Below are 20,520 nucleotides of genomic sequence, written 5' to 3'. Positions count from 1 at the left end.
CGCTGGCATTTTTTAAATTTGTTCATGGGACGTGAGCATTGCTGGCAAGGTCAGCATTTGTTGCCCATCCTTAATTGCCCTTGAGAAGGTGATTGTGAGTCACCGTCTTGAAGTGCTGAAGTCCATGTGGTGCAGCTACACCCATATGAGGAAGGGAGTTCCAGGATTTAACCCAGCAACAGTGCGTGAAAAGCAATGCATTTCGAAGTCAGGATGTGATATGACTTTGAGGGCTATTTGCATCAGGTAGTGTACCCTTGAGCCTGCTGCACATGTTCTTCTAGATGGCAGAGTTTATGAGTTTGGAAGATGCTGTTGAAGGAATCTTGGCATTTGCTGAAGTGCATCTTATAAACAGCACAAATTACCACCGTGATGCATCGTGGTAGAGTGACTATTTTCAGGCCCAGACCTCTGACTGTTCTCGGCACCAGGCACCTGACTGCTCTCGGCTCCAGGCACCTGACTGCTCTCGGCTCCAGGCACCTGACTGCTCTCGGCTCCAGGCACCTGACTGCTTGCTGCCCCAGGCCCCTGAGCGCTCGCTTCCCCCAGGCCCCTGAGCGCTCGCTGCCCCGGCCCCTGAGCGCTCGCTGCCCCGGCCCCTGAGCGCTCGCTGCCCCAGGCCCCTGAGCGCTCGCTGCCCCGGCCCCTGAGCGCTCGCTTCCCCAGGCCCCTGTGCGCTTGCTTCCCCCAGGCCACTGAGCGCTCGCTGCCCCAGGTGCCTGACCGCTCGCTGCCCCAGGCCCTTCACCGCTCGCTGCCCCTGGCCCCTGACCGCTCGCTGCCCCGACCCCTGACCGCTCGCTGCCCCAGGCCCCTGAGCACTCGCTGCCCCAGACCCCTGACCCCTGACCGCTCTCTGCCCCAGACCCCTGACCGCTCTCTGCCCCAGACCCCTGACCGCTCCCTGCCCCAGGCACCTGACTGTTCTCTGCCCCGACCCCTGACATTCTTTGCTCTTCACCCCTGAGCGCTCGCTGCCCCAGGACCCTGGGCACTCACTGCCCCAGGCCCCTGAGCGCTCGCTGCCCCAGGCCCCTGAGCGCTCGCTGCCCCAGGCCCCTGAGCGCTCGCTGCCCCAGGCCCCTGAGCGCTCGCTGCCCCAGGCCCCTGAGCGCTCGCTGCCCCAGGCCCCTGAGCGCTCGCTGCCCCAGGCCCCTGAGCGCTCGCTGCCCCAGGCCCCTGAGCGCTCGCTGCCCCAGGCCCCTGAGCGCTCGCTGCCCCAGGCCCCTGAGCGCTCGCTGCCCCAGGCCCCTGAGCGCTCGCTGCCCCAGGCCCCTGAGCGCTCGCTGCCCCAGGCCCCTGAGCGCTCGCTGCCCCAGGCCCCTGAGCGCTCGCTGCCCCAGGCCCCTGAGCGCTCGCTGCCCCAGGCCCCTGAGCGCTCGCTGCCCCAGGCCCCTGAGCGCTCGCTGCCCCAGGCCCCTGAGCGCTCGCTGCCCCAGGCCCCTGAGCGCTCGCTGCCCCAGGCCCCTGAGCGCTCGCTGCCCCTGGCCCCTGAGCGCTCGCTGCCCCTGGCCCCTGAGCGCTCGCTGCCGCTGGCCCCTGACCGCTCGCTGCCCCAGGCCCCTGACCGCTCGCTGCCCCAGGCATCTGCCTGTTCTCTGCCCCTGACATCCTTTGCTCTTCACCTTTGGGCGCTCGCTGCCCCAGGCCCCCGGGCGCTCGCTGCCCCAGGCCCCCGGGCGCTCGCTGCCCCAGGCCCCCGGGCCCTCGCTGCCCCAGGCCCCCGGGCCCTCGCTGCCCCAGACCCCTGACCGTTCTCGTTCCCTGACCCCTGACATCCTTTGCTCTTCACCCCTGACTGCTCTCTGCCCCAGGCACCTGTCTGCTCTCTGCCCCGATCCCTGACTGCTACCTGCCTCAGGCACTTGACTGCTCTCTACCCCTGACTGCTCTCTGCCCAGGCCCCTGACCGCTCCCTGCCCCAGGCATCTGACCTTTCTCTGCCCCTGGCCCCTGACCGCTCGCTTTCCCAGGCCCCTGAGCGCTCGCTGCCCCAGGCCCCTGAGCGCTCGCTGCCCCAGGCCCCTGAGCGCTCGCTGCCCCAGGCCCCTGAGCGCTCGCTGCCCCAGGCCCCTGAGCGCTCGCTGCCCCAGGCCCCTGAGCGCTCGCTGCCCCAGGCCCCTGAGCGCTCGCTGCCCCAGGCCCCTGAGCGCTCGCTGCCCCAGGCCCCTGAGCGCTCGCTGCCCCAGGCCCCTGAGCGCTCGCTGCCCCAGGCCCCTGAGCGCTCGCTGCCCCAGGCCCCTGAGCGCTCGCTGCCCCAGGCCCCTGAGCGCTCGCTGCCCCAGGCCCCTGAGCGCTCGCTGCCCCAGGCCCCTGAGCGCTCGCTGCCCCAGGCCCCTGAGCGCTCGCTGCCCCAGGCCCCTGAGCGCTCGCTGCCCCAGGCCCCTGAGCGCTCGCTGCCCCAGGCCCCTGAGCGCTCGCTGCCCCTGGCCCCTGACCGCTCACTGCCCCGGCCCCTGACCGCTCGCCTTCCCCAGGCCACTGAGCGCTCGCTGCCCCAGGTGCCTGACTGCTCGCTGCCCCAGGCCCTTGACTGCTCGCTGCCCCTGGCTCCTGACAGCTCGCTGCCCCGGCCCCTGACCGCTCACTGCCCCAGGCCCCTGAGCACTCGCTGCCCCAGACCCCTGACCGCTCTCTGCCCCAGACCCCTGACCGCTCCCTGCCCCAGGCACCTGACCGTTCTCTGCCCCTGACCCCTGACATTCTTTGCCCTTCACCCCTGAGCGCTCGCTGCCCCAGGCCCCTGAGCGCTCGCTGCCCCAGGCCCCTGAGCGCTCGCTGCCCCAGGCCCCTGAGCGCTCGCTGCCCCAGGCCCCTGAGCGCTCGCTGCCCCAGGCCCCTGAGCGCTCGCTGCCCCAGGCCCCTGAGCGCTCGCTGCCCCAGGCCCCTGAGCGCTCGCTGCCCCAGGCCCCTGACCGCTCACTGCCCCAGGCATCTGCCTGTTCTCTGCCCCTGACATCCTTTGCTCTTCACCCCCGGGCCCTCGCTGCCCCAGGCCCCCGGGCCCTCGCTGCCCCAGGCCCCCGGGCCCTCGCTGCCCCAGGCCCCCGGGCGCTCGCTGCCCCAGGCCCCCGGGCCCTCGCTGGCCCTCGCTGCCCCAGGCCCCCGGGCCCTCGCTGCCCCAGGCCCCTGACCGTTCTCGTTCCCTGACCCCTGACATCCTTTGCTGTTCACCCCTGACTGCTCTCTGCCCCAGGCCCCTGAGCGCTCACTGCCCCTGGCCCGTGAGCGCTCGCTGCCCCTGGCCCGTGAGCGCTCGCTGCCCCTGGCCCCTGACCGCTCGCTGCCCCTGGCCCCTGTCCGCTCGCTGCCCCTGGCCCCTGAGCGCTCGCTGCCCCGGCCCCTAACCGCTCGCTTTCCCAGGCCCCTGACCGCTCGCTTTCCCAGGCCCCTGACCGCTCGCTTTCCCAGGCCCCTGACCGCTCGCTTTCCCAGGCCCCTGACCGCTCGCTTTCCCAGGCCCCTGGGCGCTCGCTGCCCCGGCCCCTGAGCGCTCGTTGCCCCAGACCCCTGTTATGCGAACAATCTGTTTCTTTACCTTGATCTCCTTCTCTATCAACAGGCCAGCCTCTTGTTCCTCAGAGGGACCTTCATTTCCTCCTGCTCCTAGGGTCGGATTTGCATGAGCAGCCGGCCAGTGAGTGCTTGCGCCTGTTGGAGTGGCTCTAGCACTGACACATTGGTGTGCTGGTTTACTTTGCTGCTCTGGCAGTGGGCGATAGCCTTGTACCGGGTGGCAGGAGCACACCCCAGGTTCAGCTCCGGCTCTGCTGGACTGGTCTGTGTAAGGCAGTTGGCTAGGCTGGAGGCAGCTCTGATTGTTGTTCCTGAAGTACAGCTTGTTGTGCAGCTCACCTTGCAGCGAGCACACTGCTGAAGGCTTCAGTGTATTATCAGCCACTTCTCTAAGCTTGTACACTCGTTGCACTCAAACTGCCTTTGAGTCAACTGTATATCAATCTATATAAAAACAAAAAAACTGCGGATGCTGGAAATCCAAAAAAAAAACAGAATTACCTGGAAAAACTCAACAGGTCTGGCAGCATCGGCGGGGAAGAAAAGGGTTGACGTTTCGAGTCCTCATGACCCTTCGACAGAACTTGAGTGAATCCAAGAAAGGGGTGAAATATAAGCTGGTTTAAGGTGTGTGTGTGTGTGTGTGTGTGTGTGTGTGTGTGTGTGTGTGTGTGTGTGTGTGTGTGTGTGTGTGTGTGCGCGTGCGCGCGTGTATGTGTGTGTGGGGTGGTGGTGGGTGGGTTTGGGTGGGGGGAGAGAAGTGGACGGGGTTGGTGTGGTTGTAGGGACAAACAAGCAGTAATAGAAGCAGATCATCAAAAGATGTCACAGACAATAGAACAAAAGAACACATAGGTGTTGAAGTTGGTGATATTATCTAAACGAATGTGCTAATTACGAATGGATGGTAGGGCACTCAAGGTATAGCTCTAGTGGGGGTGGGGGGAGCATAAAAGATTTAAAAATATATAAAAATAATGGAAATAGGTGGGAAAAGAAAAATCTATATAATTTATTGGAAAAAACAAAAGGAAGGGGGAATCAGAAAGGGGGTGGGGATAGAGGAGGGAGCTCAAGACCTAAAGTTGTTGAATTCAATATTCAGTCCTGAAGGCTGTAAAGTGCCTAGTTGGAAGATGAGGTGTTGTTCCTCCAGTTTGCGTTGGGCTTCACTGGAACAATGCAGCAAGCCAAGGACAGACATGTGGGCAAGAGAGCAGGGTGGAGTGTTAAAATGGCAAGCGACAGGGAGGTTTGGGTCATTCTTGCGGACAGACCGCAGGTGTTCTGCAAAGCGGTCACCCAGTTTACGTTTGGTCCCTCCAATGTAGAGGAGACCACATTGGGAGCAACGAATGCAGTAGACTAAGTTAGGGGAAATGCAAGTGAAATGCTGCTTCACTTGAAAGGAGTGTTTGGGCCCTTGGATGGTGAGGAGAGAGAAAGTGAAGGGGCAGGTGTTGCATCTTTTGCGTGGGCATGGGGTGGTGCCATAGGAGGGGTTTGAGGAGTAGGGGGTGATGGAGGAGTGGACCAGGGTGTCCCAGAGGGAACGATCCCTATGGAATGCCGATAGGGGGGGGTGAAGGGAAGATATGTTTGGTGGTGGCATCATGCTGGAGTTGGCGGAAATGGCGGAGGATGATTCTTTGAATGCGGAGGCTGGTGGGGTGATAAGTGAGGACAAGGGGGACCCTATCATGTTTCTGGGAGGGAGGAGAAGGCGTGAGGCCGGATGCGCGGGAGATGGGCCGGACACGGTTGAGGGCCCTGTCAACGACCGTGGGTGGAAAACCTCGGTTAAGGAAGAAGGAGGACATGTCAGAGGAACTGCTTTTAAAGGTAGCATCATCGGAACAGATGCGTCGGAGGCGAAGGAACTGAGAGAATGGGATGGAGTCCTTACAGGAAGCGGGGTGTGAGGAGCTGTAGTCAAGGTAGCTGTGGGAGTCAGTAGGTTTGTAATGGATATTGGTGGACAGACTATCACCAGAGATTGAGACAGAGAGGTCAAGGAAGGGAAGGGAAGTGTCAGAGATGGACCACGTGAAAATGATGGAGGGGTGGAGATTGGAAGCAAAATTAATAAATTTTTCCAAGTCCGGACGAGAGCATGAAGCAGCACCGAAGTAATCATCGATGTACCGGAGAAAGAGTTGTGGAAAGGGGCCGGAGTAGGACTGGAACAAGGAATGTTCCACATACCCCATAAAGAGGCAGGCATAGCTGGGGCCCATGCGGGTACCCATAGCCACACCTTTTATTTGGAGGAAGTGAGAGGAGTTGAAGGAGAAATTGTTCAGTGTGAGAACAAGTTCAGCCAGACGGAGGAGAATAGTGCTGGATGGGGATTGTTCGGGCCTCTGTTTGAGGAAGAAGCTAAGGGCCCTCAGACCATCCTGGTGGGGGATGGAGGTGTAGAGGGATTGGAAGTCCATGGTGAAGAGGAAGCGGTTGGGGGCCAGGGAACTGGAAATTGTTGATGTGACGTAAGGTGTCAGAGGAATCACGGATGTAGGTGGGAAGGGACTGGACAAGGGGAGAGAGAAGGGAGTCAAGATAACGAGAAATGAGTTCTGTGGGGCAGGAGCAAGCTGACACGATCGGTCTACCGGGACAGTTCTGTTTGTGGATTTTGGGTAGGAGATAGAAGCGGGCCATCCGAGGTTGGGCGACTATCAGGTTGGAAGCTGTGGGAGGAAGATCCCCAGAGGAGATGAGGTCAGTGACAGTCCTGGAAACAATGGCTTGATGTTCAGTGGTGGGGTCATGGTCCAGGGAGAGGTAGGAGGAAGGGTCTGCGAGTTGACGCTCAGCCTCCGCGAGGTAGAGGTCAGTGCGCCAGACAACAACAGCACCACCCTTGTCAGCAGGTTTGATGACAATGTCAGGGTTGGACCTGAGAGAATGGAGTGCAGTAAGTTCAGAGAGAGAGAGATTAGAATGGGTGAGAGGAGCAGAGAAATTGAGACGACTAATGTCGCGCCGACAGTTCTCAATGAAAAGATCAAGAGAAGGTAAGAATCCAGAGGGAAGGGTCCAGGTGGAGGGAGAATATTGGAGGTGGGTGAAAGGATCCATTGAACGGGGAGAGGACTCCTGCCCAAAGAAGTGAGCCCGGAGACAAAGACGGCGGAAGAAGAGTTCAGCATCATGCTGAGCCCGAAATTCATTGAGGTGAGGGCGTAAGGGTATGAAACTAAGTCCTTTGCTGAGCACTGAACGTTCAGCATCGGAGAGGGGAAGGTCAGGGGGTATAGTGAATACACGGCTGGGGCTGGGATTGGAAGATGGGGTGGGGACGGAGGGACAAGCAGGGGTGGAGGGTCCTGGATGGGTGTTGGTGTCGATGAGTTGTTGGAGCTTGCGTTCCTTAGCACTTGAGAGAAGGAGAAAAAGTTTCTTGTTGAGGCGTCGGATGAGACGAAGAATAAAATGAAACTGGGGGCACACGCAGCTTTGAAAAAGGGTACGGCGGTGCTGCTGGAGGGAGAGGTCGAACATGTTCATATGGTGGCGCATGGCACTGAGTGTGGATCTCAGAATGTGACGGGAACAGCAGTCCGAGAAACGTTTTATGTCCCGGAGATATCTGTAATCCTGGTATATCATTCTATGTTGATTAATGTTTATTTTAAAATAACATGATTTTTATACCAAGTCTCTTGATTTTCAAGAATTTGTCTCCTGATGTCTGGGATAGTGGGGTTAGCATGTCTTCGTTCCTCTTCTCCTTGTTGGTCACTAATAACTGTTGATTCATTGCTGATTTCCAAGTTTTTGTATCTCCATTGGTGGATTTGGTACATTACCTCTTGACCTGTTTGGTTGTTAGTTGCTGTTTAATGAATATAATATGAGGGTTTGATGCCAACTTTACACATGACAAAGTGAGATGCTTTAAAGCATAAAAGCAAAAAACTGCAGATGCTGGAAATCCAAAAATCCAAACAAAGCATGATGGATGTGGGTTAGCAGCAAGAATTTGATATAGATATAGGTTGGAGAGATTATTTGAAGTGCTTGCGTGTAAAGATGTTAAGTAATGAGTGAGAAATTTAAAATCTTACTAGTCTTGTGCTTTCTGATATTTAAAGTGTTGGTTGCATAACTGGTTATTTAAATTAGGTTGTTGCATCAAATTGAAAAAAAGTAACAGCAGGCCAGGATTCTACTTGAACCCAAAAACAAATGGTTCTGATGAAAGGTTAACCTGAAACATTGGGGATTTTCTGGCCCCGTTGTGGGCGGGACTGTCTGCGGGCGAGGTGGCGCCCCAGCTAGAAGTCCATTGACTTGTGACGGGACCAGAAGATTGCGGCAGTGGGTGGGTGCGGAAAATCCCGCCCATTAACTTGTTTCCTCTCCACAAATGCTGCCAGACCTGCTGAGTATTTTCAACATTTTCTGTTTTGATTTCAGAGTTCTACTTTCTTTACTTAACATTGCCATGTGCTCTGGTTCAAAACATAACTGCAGTTCAACTTCATTAGCTGAAGCAGAGACACTTGTATCTAAGTTACAGATGTATCCTGTTCATAAAGTCTTTGTAGCTGCTTCAAAATATATATGATTTTGAATTCTGTGCTATTAACTTTGAGCCCTTGAATAAGGGTTTCTTTCAAAAGTATACATTAATAAATGTGTGGTTGTTTTCCCTTTAGAATAAATCTTCCTGAGAAACCAGGAAATGGCCACTATATAGTGTGTATTCCATGTTAGAAGTAAACCTTCCATCTGCATTTTAAATAGGGTATTTGATCAATATGCATCTTATACTTAATACACTAAAAGCCTTGAGTAAAGCCTGTATTGTACTTTAAATGTGTTTGTGGTGCAAAAGGGTTTTGCACCAGGAGGATGTTTCCTCTTGTGAGGGAGACTCAAATTAGGGAACACAGTTTAAGAATAAGAGATCTCTACTTTTAGGATGGAGATGAGGAGTTTTCTCTCTGAGGATTGTTAGTCTATGGAATTCTCTTCCCCAGAAAGCAGTGGAGTCTGAGGGTCATTGAATTTACTCAAGGCTGAGTTAGACAGATTTTTGATAGACGAGGGAGTCGAGGGTTGTGGGGGGCAAACAAGAAAGTGGAATTCAGACCACAATCAGATCAATCATGATCTTTATCGATTGGCGGAGCAGGCTCAAAGGCTCGAATGGCCTACTCCTGCTCCTAAGTCCTATGTTCCTATGCTCTGCTGAAGACATTTAGACTCACCATTTTCTTTAAAAACAATGCTGGAATGTAGTGACGTTTGAAAATGTTGTTATCTATTAGCTTGTATTAAGCACTCTGGTGTATTGTTTAATCTGGAGATGTCGACATTAAACATATTGCTTTTAAGAGACATACAGTGAAAGTGATTTACAATAACGAGGTTATCCGTTATTCTAATGTGAATGTTTCAGTCCATTTTTGGTATTTTATTGCAGGGTATGGGTGTGGTGGGGGGATTCTCTCAATGTGTACTGTACAAATGTTTGGCACAGAGCCCCAGAGAACATATGGACATTTTAAATCCCCAACCTGATTAGTTCCCATCTATTTTGAACTGCTGATCGTAACAGATCTTGGTGTTCTGATTTAGGATTTATTCTCCAATTACATAGCATTTACAGCACAATAGTCGACCAGTCTGTCCAGCAGGTCTACGCTGGTGTTTATGCTCCTCATCAGCCTCCACCCACCTTACTTTATCTAATCCAATCAGCAATGTTTCCTGTAAGCTGAGCGGCTATGAAACAATCAGGAATATGCTGTGCAGGGAGCCAACAGGTCCTGCACAAGCAGCATTCCCTTTAAGATGCACATATGTGTGGATGCATGTCAGTCTTTAAACGATCATGCAGTGCAACAAGCAGGCTGCACACAGCAAACAGAAATTAGAGGGAATATCAGCATATCCTTCTATCCCTTTCTCTCACTTGTGCTTATCCAATTTTTCATAAATGCATCTGTGCTGTTTGCCTTTACTACTCCTTGTGTGTCATGAGATAAATATCCCTGTAAATACAAAATGTTTAGAAAAGTTAAAGGGGGAGGAATGTAGTAATTTAGTCCTGATAAATGTAGGACTGTAGCTGTAAGAATAATCTTGTGCTGTAAGATCGTGTGATCTGTGAACCAATGAGTTAGCACAGTGAGGAACCTCTAGGAGAGAGTTCTTCTTTAGTTATACAACCTCTGCATTGTGACTGAGGGCTTGGGTTGGAAATGTCCCTTAACGAGGTCTACTAATTCACTGAAGGTCTTTGAATCTGGGGCACTGGGGTCTGTCAAGCTTTGTATTAAACTGTAGGTCTTGCTCCCACAAATACTCAGGAGAATCACTCTCCTCTTTTCTTCCCCCGTGATTTTGTTGGCTTGAAAGTAGAACACAAGACATTCTATATATTGAGACCAGTCAGCTGTGGCTGGCTCAAAGGGATCGATTCTGTCAAACTGTGGCATCTCGGATGAGTATAGCTTCCTTTCTTTTTACTTATCCTAGATACTCACAATCACTGGGCAAGGGACAACATCGGATCTGATCCCATCCTCGTCACCGGTTTGTTGTAGAGTTGATTTTCCAGGCAACCTTTCTTGGTGGAAACATTGAACTTTATTTACAAGACAGCAGCGACAGCTACATGTGTGCAACTAATTCTGTAACTAAAGAAGAACACTTTCCTAGAGGTTCGCCATGATGCTAATTCATTGGTTTACACAGATCATGTGACCTTACAACGCAGGATTATTCTTAAAGCTACAGTCCTACACTTATCAGAACTATAATTACTACAATGTGCTAGTAAGATCCACATTCCCACCACTCTGAGTAAATAAGTTTCTCCTGAATTCCTTACTGAGCAATACCAATGAGACAACAGTAGTAAGAACAGCCCTTTTCAAATCTCCAGGCCTGCAGGACACTGAGAGACTTCAAAAGATATTCACAAATAGGCCTGACTTGCTTGCACTCTGAGGACTGTATTGCTGGGGTTCGGGGGAATCACAAGATTAATCACATCAACCTGCTGCACTGGATATAAATAAAACTAAAATACAGTAGAAACTGTTCAGTTATTTAATCTGATCTAGTGCTAAAAGAAAATGTTATAAAGGTCAATTAATTGATTAATATTGTCAAGAACTTGATATGAATGTAATGCTGTGGGACCCTGTAATTTTTGTTTCTAAATAGAGGAGGTGGATGAAAGAGGAGTTTGAAACAATATGGGAGCAGGGTGGGTAAATGTCATTGTAACTATTTGCTTGTGTGGATAGATGAAATAGTCTGTTTCTATGTTGTAAATTCTACGTATTTCTATCAATGTAAACTTTTGGATTTCAATTGCAGTTAAGTGTTTCATTATTTAAAACCTGATCTGTAAAATAATCTTCTTTCTTGAAATCCGTTATTCTAATGTAGACTTATTTGAAATATCAACAGAATAATGTTTTTTTTGCAGTTTTAAAGTACGCAGCTGTTGGACAGGGAGCACTAAAGGGTAATCATTGCTATGGAAATTAAAACTGTTAGAAAAGTAAAACATTTCAGTTAGATAACACACATCTGTCTAGAAAACATAGAAATGAATCCACTAAAAAGCATTGCATGATGGCAGGGAGAAGGAGGGGAGATAATGTAAGGCTAATTGGTACAGCATTAAATGGGATGCAGGATCTAGCCAAATCTTTGAAGGTGGCAGGACAGGACTGATAAGGCTGTTTGAAAAAAGCATTTGGGGACCCTGGACTTTTAAGTATTGAGATAAAGCAATATGTTGTCCTAAACCTTTCAGACACTGGTTGTGTCTTGGCTGGAGTATTGTGTCTAATTCTGCACACCACGCTTTAGGTTGGATGTCAATACCTTGGAGAGGGTACAGATATTTACAACAATGTTATCAGGCGTAAGGCCTTCAGTTATGTGGAGAAACTGAAAAAACAGAATTGGCCTCCTTAGGGAAAAGAAGGTTAAAGTGTAGATTTAATAGAGATGTTTAAAATTATGAAGGGTTTGATAGATACATAGGAAGAAACTGTTTCCACTGGCAGGAGGGTTGGTAATCGGAAGATGTAGATTTTAAGCTAATTGAGAATAAAACCAGTGGAGAGATAAGGATTTTTTTTTAATGTGGCGAGTTGTTGTGAACTAGAATGTACTGTTTGAAAGGAGATTGAAACAGATTTAGAAGTAATTTTCTAAAGGGAATTGGATAAATACTTGAAGGGGAAAAATTAGAGGGCCATGGTTTTGTTGATTGGGCGGAAAAGTGGCAAATGGCATTCAATCCAGAGAAGTGAGGTAATGCATTTGGGGAGGGCAAACAAAGCAAGGGAATACTCAGTAAATGGGAGGATATTGAGAGGGTTTGAGGAAGTGAGAGACCTTGTAGTGCATGTCCACAGGTTCCTGAAGGTGGCAGGACAGGTGGATAAGATGTTGAAGAAAGCATACGGAATGCTTTCCTTTATTGGACGATGTGTTGAATACAGAAGCAGGGATGTAATGCTGGAACTGTATAAACTGCTGGTTAGGCCACAGCTGGAATTTTGTGTACACTTCTGGTCACCACATCAAAGGAAGCATATAATTACTCTGGAGAGAGTACAGAGGAGATTTACAAGAATGTTGCCAGGGCTTGAAAATTGCAGCTGTGAGGAAAGATTCGATAGGCTAGGGTTGTTTTCCTTGGAGCAGAGGAGGCTGAAGGGTAATTGAGATGTACAAAATAATGAGGAGCCAAGATAGGATAGACAGGAAACACTTGTTTTCCCCCAGCTGAGGGGTCAATTACTAGGGGGCACAGATTTAAGGTGATTGTTAGAAGGATTAGGCAGTGAATTCCAAACGCCCACCACCCTCATATCCCGAGTTGGTGGTTGAGGCTGAAACGCTCAACTCATTTAAATGGTACCTGGGTCTGCACCTGAAGTACTGTAACCTGCAAGGCTATGGACCAAGTGCTGGGAAGTGGGATTAAAATGCGTGGCTAACTTTTTTTCTCTTTTCTGGCTGGTGCAGACACGATGGGCTGAATGGCCTCTTCTGTGCCATAACTTTTCTATGGTTCTATGGTTCCATGACAAGACCAGGGGAGTGGCTCAAAGAGCCAGTTAGGCACAATGGGTTGAATGGCTTCCTTCACTGACGTATGAATCTGTGACCTTTAAAGATTGTTGGAAAAAGATGTCCATCCATAATTCACATCATTTGGGATCTTTGGGCATTTGGCTGAATGGAATGATATTTATTCACCAACTTGTACTTGAAACATTTTTGTTGTTCAACTATTGTAGACCATTCCAATAATTATTGTATAATTACCAGATCTCCTATAGCATTATGCACATTGAGTCTGAGGCTACTTTCTTTCTTAATAGTGGGGTACTTCATTACCTGTTAAGCACTTGGTATTGTCTGATGGTCATGAAAGGCACTAAATAACCACTTTGAGGTTCAATATTAAATTTTAATGCTCCTGTGAAACTCCTGCTTGGAATGTTTTACTATGTTAAGGATGCTATCTAAATATAAGTTGTTATAAGTTGATGATATTACTAACCAAGTGTAGGGAGACTGTTATATGAAATGGGTCTGACACTTGCAGGAGATGTGAGCTATATGCAGCTGTAACATTGCTGACTATGGCCCAGGATGTGTTAAAGTTTACACTGTAACTGCTGCCACTGCTGAACAGGAAAACGAAATCGGAAAGTTGGCTCCCACTCTTGTCTCTGGCGCATGCGCGGTTTCTCCAGCTGCTTACATCACTATTGTGCATCTGCTGCCTGCCGTCAACTTCCCACAACCTCTTGCTGCCCACTATTGCACTTTCCTGGCCCCTATCGTCCGGTCCGCTGGAGCGAAGAAGGGAATGGAGATGGGATGGGTGGAGTGGCAAAGAGAGTGGGGGAAGTGGTGACAAGAATGGGGGTAAGTGGTGAAGGAAGGCTGATGGAGCAGTGAGTAGGAGAGAGCAAGAACTATATTCTGCCTTTAAACAGTAGCTTGGTAGTACAGAACTTGTGTTGCTGAACAAAGAAACATGCTGTGTAAGCTTTTTGTCTTGTACTGATCAGGACAGATAGCAGATTAACCAACAGTAAAGGGAACAATAGTTTATACTGCATGAGAAGAGAGTGCTGATTGGTTGGCAAGTGGACTCTGATCGGTAGAGGCATTTCCATGGGGAATGGTGGTCCCCCAAGCTTTTGCTTAGTTGAAAAAAGACCAATGCGTGGAAATGCAACTGCAACTTGCAGTGCACTGCATTTGAAGGGCATTCATATAGGATAAGAGAGAATGCACACTGGGAAATTTTTGATCCAAATTGAAATTCGGTGTTAGAATGAAATAGGACTGGCAAACCAGAGAATATATATAATTATTTAAAACAATCAATTGTATTTGAATTATAGGGCACTTATCCTTATCTTTCTGGCCATATAATCCAATATATTTTCTTCAGGTTCAATACTAAATCGAAATGGCATGATTTGCTCAAAAAACAGATCATAGCTAACTAAATTGAATTCACTCCCTCATGAGTATTGTGGTTTACTTAAATGAAGCAGGTAATAGAATGGGTCAAAGTTGAAGTTCATTGGCAACTACGATCATGTATTTGTGGAAAGTTGCAGATCAGATGGTTGTTAGCTAAGGACTTTATTATTAGTACTTTACAGTCCTGTTGGTGTAATAAAGGCCATCCATTATCAACCACACACTCAACCCCTCATCAACATTGTCTATTTCCTCCCCACCATTGCCTATGTCCATCTTAACTACATCCCAACCACTGGAGTTTAGAATTACACAAAAACAGACCATTTGGCCAAACAGATTAGTGCCTGTGTTTGTACTCCGCACAAAATGCTTTTTAATGTTACTTCATCTCACCCTATCACAAGATCCTTCTATTTCTTTCTCCCTCATGTACTCATCTAGCTTCCCCTTCAAAGCACCTATGTTAATCATGTCAACCACTCGTACCTTGCTCTGGGTAAATAAATTAACCTGAATTCCTTCTTGGATTTATGAGTGATTTTCTTATATTTATGACTGTAGTTTGGATTACCTAGAGGTGAAAACATTTCATCTACATCTACCCTATTTGGGGTAAAATCCTCATTCACGCTATCATCAACATGCCTGATCTTAGCATTCTCTTCACCTGACTCAGATGCTGCATTTTTCACTGACTCTATGGCCCGCATCCTATTCCCCTAATGATTCTCTTACTACGGCTTCCTGTGCATTTTTGCCTTTGAAAGGAGCCATGGGATGTTCACTCCATTTAAAAATATTATACAAGTTCAAGTTTGCTGTCATTCATTAGCATCTAACAGTTTATAAACTTGAAAATAAGCTTTCTTGAAATAAAGCAAATAGTATTAATTGCCATCAGATTGTACAATTATTCACCAGCTCCCTGGAGTGGTCTGAAGATTGTGCATCAGTTATTTTCGGTTGCTTCATGTTATCATGCTAACTATTGATGCATTTAAGGCAATTTTGGACAGCAGCAAGCAAAGTCAAAGTGTGTCACATAAATTACTTATTCAAAGGTAGCTACCAACATGTTGGAGCCAACTGAGACACAGCCAGGGACAGAGCCGGGGTGGGATTAGATCAGCTTGCTCCAATATTACTCTTGCTAATAATTAGCCACCTTGCAACAGCACAATCTCTACATTTAGTAAAGAAATTCATTCTGTTTATTAACAGATTGCAGAAGAGTGAGAGATGGGTGGACTCAGTCTGATTAATATACAGAAGCAGATTGGATGAAGTTCTTCTCTACTCTCACAATAAGTGAACAGGAACTCTTCACACAGTTTAACAATTAACATGTTTAGTTCTCTGGAACTAATACATTAAATATTGGAATCATCTGGAATACATTAAAAGTCTTATGCACAGTGCACATTTCTTTGAAACAACACATGTATTTTACCATGTTTGAATGCCACACCCCAGACATTAAAGTTTAGTCATTATGCGTCTTTCCACGTTATAACAGTGACGACACTTCAAAAGTACTTTATTAGCTATGAAGTGCTTTGGGATGCCTTGAGATTGTGAAAGGCACCACAGAAAAGTAAGTCCTTTCTTTTATACAGGGAGCTTCTTTGCTCCACGTATACACAAGAGCAGTGTTCCAGTTCCTTGAATGATTTTATCGCTTACCTGTAAATTGTCACATAAAATAGTCCATCAGCTTTTGACTTTGACTCTGGACCCCATGAAGCCTCATGGCATCCGGTCATGGGCAAGTAAATCTCCTGCTGATTATCACATACACCACCACACCCCAACCAGCCCCCAGCTGATGAATCAGTACTCCTCCATGTTGAACACTACTTGGATGAAGCACTGAGGGTGGCAAGGGTGCAGAATGTACTCCGGGTGGGGGACTTCAATGTCCATCACCAAGAGTGGATCGGTAGCACCATTACAGATTGCGCTGGCTGGGTCCTAAAAGACATAGCTGCTACTCTGGGTTTGTGGCTAGTGGTGAGGGAACAAACAAGAGGAAAAAAATATTTTTTACCTCATCCTTACCACCAGCCTACCTGCTTTGGATGCACCAGTCCGTGACAGTATCGGTAGGAGTCCCGTCTTCATGTTGTGGATATCCTCCATCATGTTGTGTGGCACTGTTACTGTGCTAAATGGGATAGATTTCAAAAAGATCTAGTAACTCAAGACCATGCAACCATGAAGCGCTGTGGGCCATCAGCAGCAGCAGAATTGTTCTCAATCTCAACCTATAACCTTATGGCCTGGCATATCCCCCACACTACCTTACAACCCTGGTTCAATGAAGAGTGCAGGAGGGCATGCCAGGAGCAGTACCAGGCATACCTAAAAATGAGGTATCAGCCTGGTGAAGATTTAAAACAGGACTACTTCCATGCCAAACAACATAAGCAGCAAGTGATAAACAGAGCTAAGCAATTCTACAACCAATGGATCAGATCTAAGCTCTGCAGCTTTGCCACATCCAGTCGTGAATGGTGGTGAACAATTAAACAGTTCACTGGAGGAAGAGATTCCATAAATATCCCCATCCTCAATGATTGGGGAGCCCAATACATCAGTGCAAAAGATAGGGCTGAAACATTTGCAACAATCTTCAGCCAGAAGTGCCGAGTGGATGATCCATCTCAGCCTCCTCCGGCGGTCTCCAGCCTCACAGTTGCCAGTCTTCACCAATTCGATTCCTGCACGTGATATCAAGAAATGGCTGAAGGTACTGGATGCTGCAAAGGCTTTGGGCCCTGAAAATATTCTGGCAATAAGACTTGTGCTCCAGAACTTGCCGTGCCCCTAGCCAAGCTGTTCCAGTACAGTTGCAAAATTGCCCAGGTATGTCCTATGCACAAAAAGCAGGACAAGTCCAACCCGGTCAATTACTAGATAAAAACAAAAAAACTGCGGATGCTGGAAATCCAAAACAAAAACAGAATTACCTGGAAAAACTCAGCAGGTCTGGCAGCATCGGCGGAGAAGAAAAGTGCCCTACCATCCATTCTTAATTAGCACATTCGTTTAGATAATATCACCAACTTTAACTTTAACACCTATGTGTTCTATTGTACTATTGTTGTTGACATCTTTTGATGATCTGCTTCTATCACTGCTTGTTTGTCGCTACAACCACACCAACCCCCTCCACCTCTCTGTCTCTCTATCTCTCCGCCCCCCACACACACACCTTAAACCAGCTTATATTTCAGCTCTTTCCTGGACTCGAACTCAAGTTCTGTCGAAGGGTCATGAGGACTCGAAACGTCAACTCTTTTCTTCTCCGCCGATGCTGCCAGACCTGCTGAGTTTTTCCAGGTAATTCTGTTTTTGTTCCGGTCAATTACTACTTCATCAGCCTACTTTCCATCCGTAAAGGTGATGGAACGTGTCACCAACAGTGATATCAAGTGGCACTTGCTTAGCAATGACCTGCTCACTGACGCTCAGTTTGGGTTTTTTTTTAAATTCATTCAATGAGTGTGTGCCAGCATTTATTGCCCATCCCTAATTGCCCTTGTTCTGAGGGCATTTAAGAGCCAACCACATTACTGTGGGTCTGGAGTCACATGTAGACCAGACCAGGTAAGGACAGTAGATTTCCTTCCCTAAGGACGTTAGTGAACCAGATGGTTTTTACAACAATCAACAATGGTTTCATGATCATCACTAGACTTTTAATTCCAGATTTTTTTTTATTGAATTCAAATTCCACCATCCGTCATGGTGGGATTCGACCCTGGGTCTCTGGATTACTAATTCAGCGACAATACCACTTATGTCATCACCTCCCTTATCTGCCAGGATCACTCAGCCTCTGACCTTATTACAGCCTTAGTTCAAACATGAAGAAAAGAGCTGAACTCCTGAGGTGAGGTGAGAGTGTCTGCCCTTGACATCAAGGTATTATTTGACAGAGTGTGGTATAAAGGAGCCCTATTGAAACTGGAGTTAATGGGAATCGGAGGGGGGGGGGGGGTGGGGGGGAACTCTCTGCTGGTTGGAGTCATACTTAGCACAAAATAAGATGGTTGTGGTTGTTGGACATCAATCATCTCAGCTCCAGGACATCACTGCAGGAGTTCCTCAGCATATTGTTCTAGGGTCAACGATCTTTAGCTACTTCATCAATGATCTTCTTTCCACCAAACAATGCTTGGCAGTTAACTGTCGGTTACCATCAATTGGTGCATTATCCATGGCACTGTTTTGACCCATCAGGGTCCACTTGCTGACCAATCAGCACTTTCTTTTCATGCAGTATAAATTGTTGTTTTCCCCTTATATTGGTATTCTTGTAGATTTTCCTGATGAGTGCAAGATGATAAGCTTCGACATGTTTCTTTTTACAGCAATACTCAAATTCTGTACTACCAAACTGTTTTTATTTGTTGATATTTAGCTGTACTGCTCTCAATGCAGCTCTCTGTTAATTTCTCACTCTAAAATAGCTGAAAACTGCATGGCTGGCAGTTACGAAAAAGTAGATAAACAGAAAGGTATTTACAGTAGTAGATGAATTACATGGGAAAGCATTTAAAGAGCTGCTATTATAAAAAATATAAGTCCATGTCATTAAAAAACACAAATTTAAGCATAATTAATAAATTAAATAATGTCCAAAACTTTTACCTAAGTTTTGCGCACTGAAATAAGTGCAAATTCTATGCCGAGGAATACATTTTAAGGGAAAATAAAAAGAGATTAGGAGAGAAGGCAAAAGAATAATTAGGAAAGCAACGAGGAACTATAAAATTAGCTTACCAAGGAACATAAAACAAAATTATAAAATATTTTATGTCAACAAAAAAGGAAGGCAATGATGGGAATAGGACCATTAAGAGAAAGACAAGGTATTAAATACCACACATAATGGTAGAAAGATGGCAGAAATATTAAATAATTACTTTGCTTCAGTATTTACCAGGAAGATAGAACAGGTGGGAAGTGGCGTTCTATAAGGATCAGTGCTGGGATCGCTACTGTTCACAATTTGTATTAACAATTTGAACTTTGGAATCCAAAATACAATTTCTAAATTTTCAGATGGTGCCAAGTGGGGTGGGTGGTAGGTGGTGAATAATCAATACTGAGGTGGACAATAATGAACTTGCAGAATGGTTAAGTAATTGCCAAATAAAGTTCAACACAGATAAATGTGAGATTATATATTTTTAGGAAGAATAGGGAAGTTAATTATGACTTGGAAGGTGCAAGTCTCAGTGGGGTAGAGAGACAAAGGAATCTTGGAGTAGGAAGACATCAATAACTAAAACATGAACAAAAGAGTTGAGCACCAGAGGTGAGGTGAGAGTGACTTCCCTTGACATCAAGGCAGCATTCGACCTAGTGCTACATCAAGGAGCCCGAGCAAAACTGGAATTTATGGGAATTGGGGGGCGAAATTTCTCCACTGGTTGGAGTCATACCTAACACAAAGGAAGATGGTTGTGGTTGTTGCAGGTCAAACATCTCAGTCACAGGGCATCTCTGCAGGAGTCCCTCAGGGTAGTGTCCTTGGCCCAAACATCTTCAGCTGCTTCATCAATGACCTTCCTTCCATCATAAGGTCAGAAGTGGGGATGTTCACTGATGATTGCACAATGTTCAGCACTATTTGTGATTCCTCAGATACTGAAGCAGTCCTTGTCCAAATGCAGCAAGACCTGGACAATATCCAGGCTTTGACTGACAAGTGGCAAGTAAAATTTGCACCACACAAGTGCCAGGCAATGACTATCTCCAACAAGAGAGAATCTAACCATTGCCCCTTGGCAATCAATGGCATTACCATTGTTGAATCCTCCACTATTAACATACTGGGGGTTATCATTGACCAGAAACTGAACTGGACTAACCATATAAATACTGTGGCTACAAGAGCAGGTCAGAGGCTAGGAATCCTGCGGTAATTAACTAACCTCCTGACTCCCCAAATCCTGTCCACCATCTGAAAGGCTCAAGTCAGGATTGTGATGGAATACTCTCCACTTGCCTGGATGAGTGCAGCTCCCACAACACTCAAGAAGGATGAAACCATCCAGTACAAAGCAGCCCATTTGATTGGTACCCCATTCACAAGCATTCATTCCCTCTACCACCGACGCACAGTGGCAACTGTGTGTACCATCTACAAGATGCACTGCAGGAACTCATCAAGGCTCCTTTGACAGCATATTCCAAACCCACGACTGCTATCACCTAGAAGGACAAGGGCAGCAGATGCATGGGAACACCACCACCTGGAAGTTCCCCTCCAAGCCACTCACTATCCTGACTTGGAAATATATTGCTGTTCCTTCACTGTCATTGGGTCAAAATCCTGGCACTCTCTCCCTAACAGCACTGTGGGTGTACCCACACCAAATGGACTGCAGCAGTTCGAGAAGGCAGCTCACCACCACCATCTCAAGGGCAATTAGGGATGGGCAATAAATGCTGGCCTAACCAGCGATTCCCACATCCCATGTTTGAATT

At 47.9% G+C, this 20,520-nt stretch overlaps 1 protein-coding gene across 5 annotated transcripts in view; it reads left to right on the top strand.

Annotated features, from left to right (window-relative positions):
- The window catches only part of LOC121290694 (diacylglycerol kinase eta-like), a 121,461-nt gene that overhangs the window by 79,989 nt on the left and 20,952 nt on the right, over positions 1 to 20,520 (top strand). For 2 of the 5 annotated variants that reach the window (XM_041211504.1, XM_041211503.1), the window contains one exon: positions 10,015 to 10,246. The exons of 2 other annotated variants lie outside the window; for them this stretch is intronic. In XM_041211504.1, the coding sequence (XP_041067438.1) occupies positions 10,015 to 10,122 (108 nt within the window). In that variant the 3' untranslated portion in view covers positions 10,123 to 10,246. Of the gene's footprint in view, positions 1 to 10,014; positions 10,247 to 15,240; positions 15,386 to 20,520 lie in introns of those variants that run through there. One more of the 5 variants, XM_041211506.1, reaches the window with a different exon arrangement.

This window comes from Carcharodon carcharias, chromosome 18, assembly GCF_017639515.1.
Source record: "Carcharodon carcharias isolate sCarCar2 chromosome 18, sCarCar2.pri, whole genome shotgun sequence".
Classification (NCBI taxonomy): Eukaryota; Metazoa; Chordata; class Chondrichthyes; order Lamniformes; family Lamnidae; genus Carcharodon; species Carcharodon carcharias.
The sequence above is the reverse complement of the archived record's forward strand: the minus strand, read 5'-3'. Positions and strand labels throughout refer to the sequence as shown.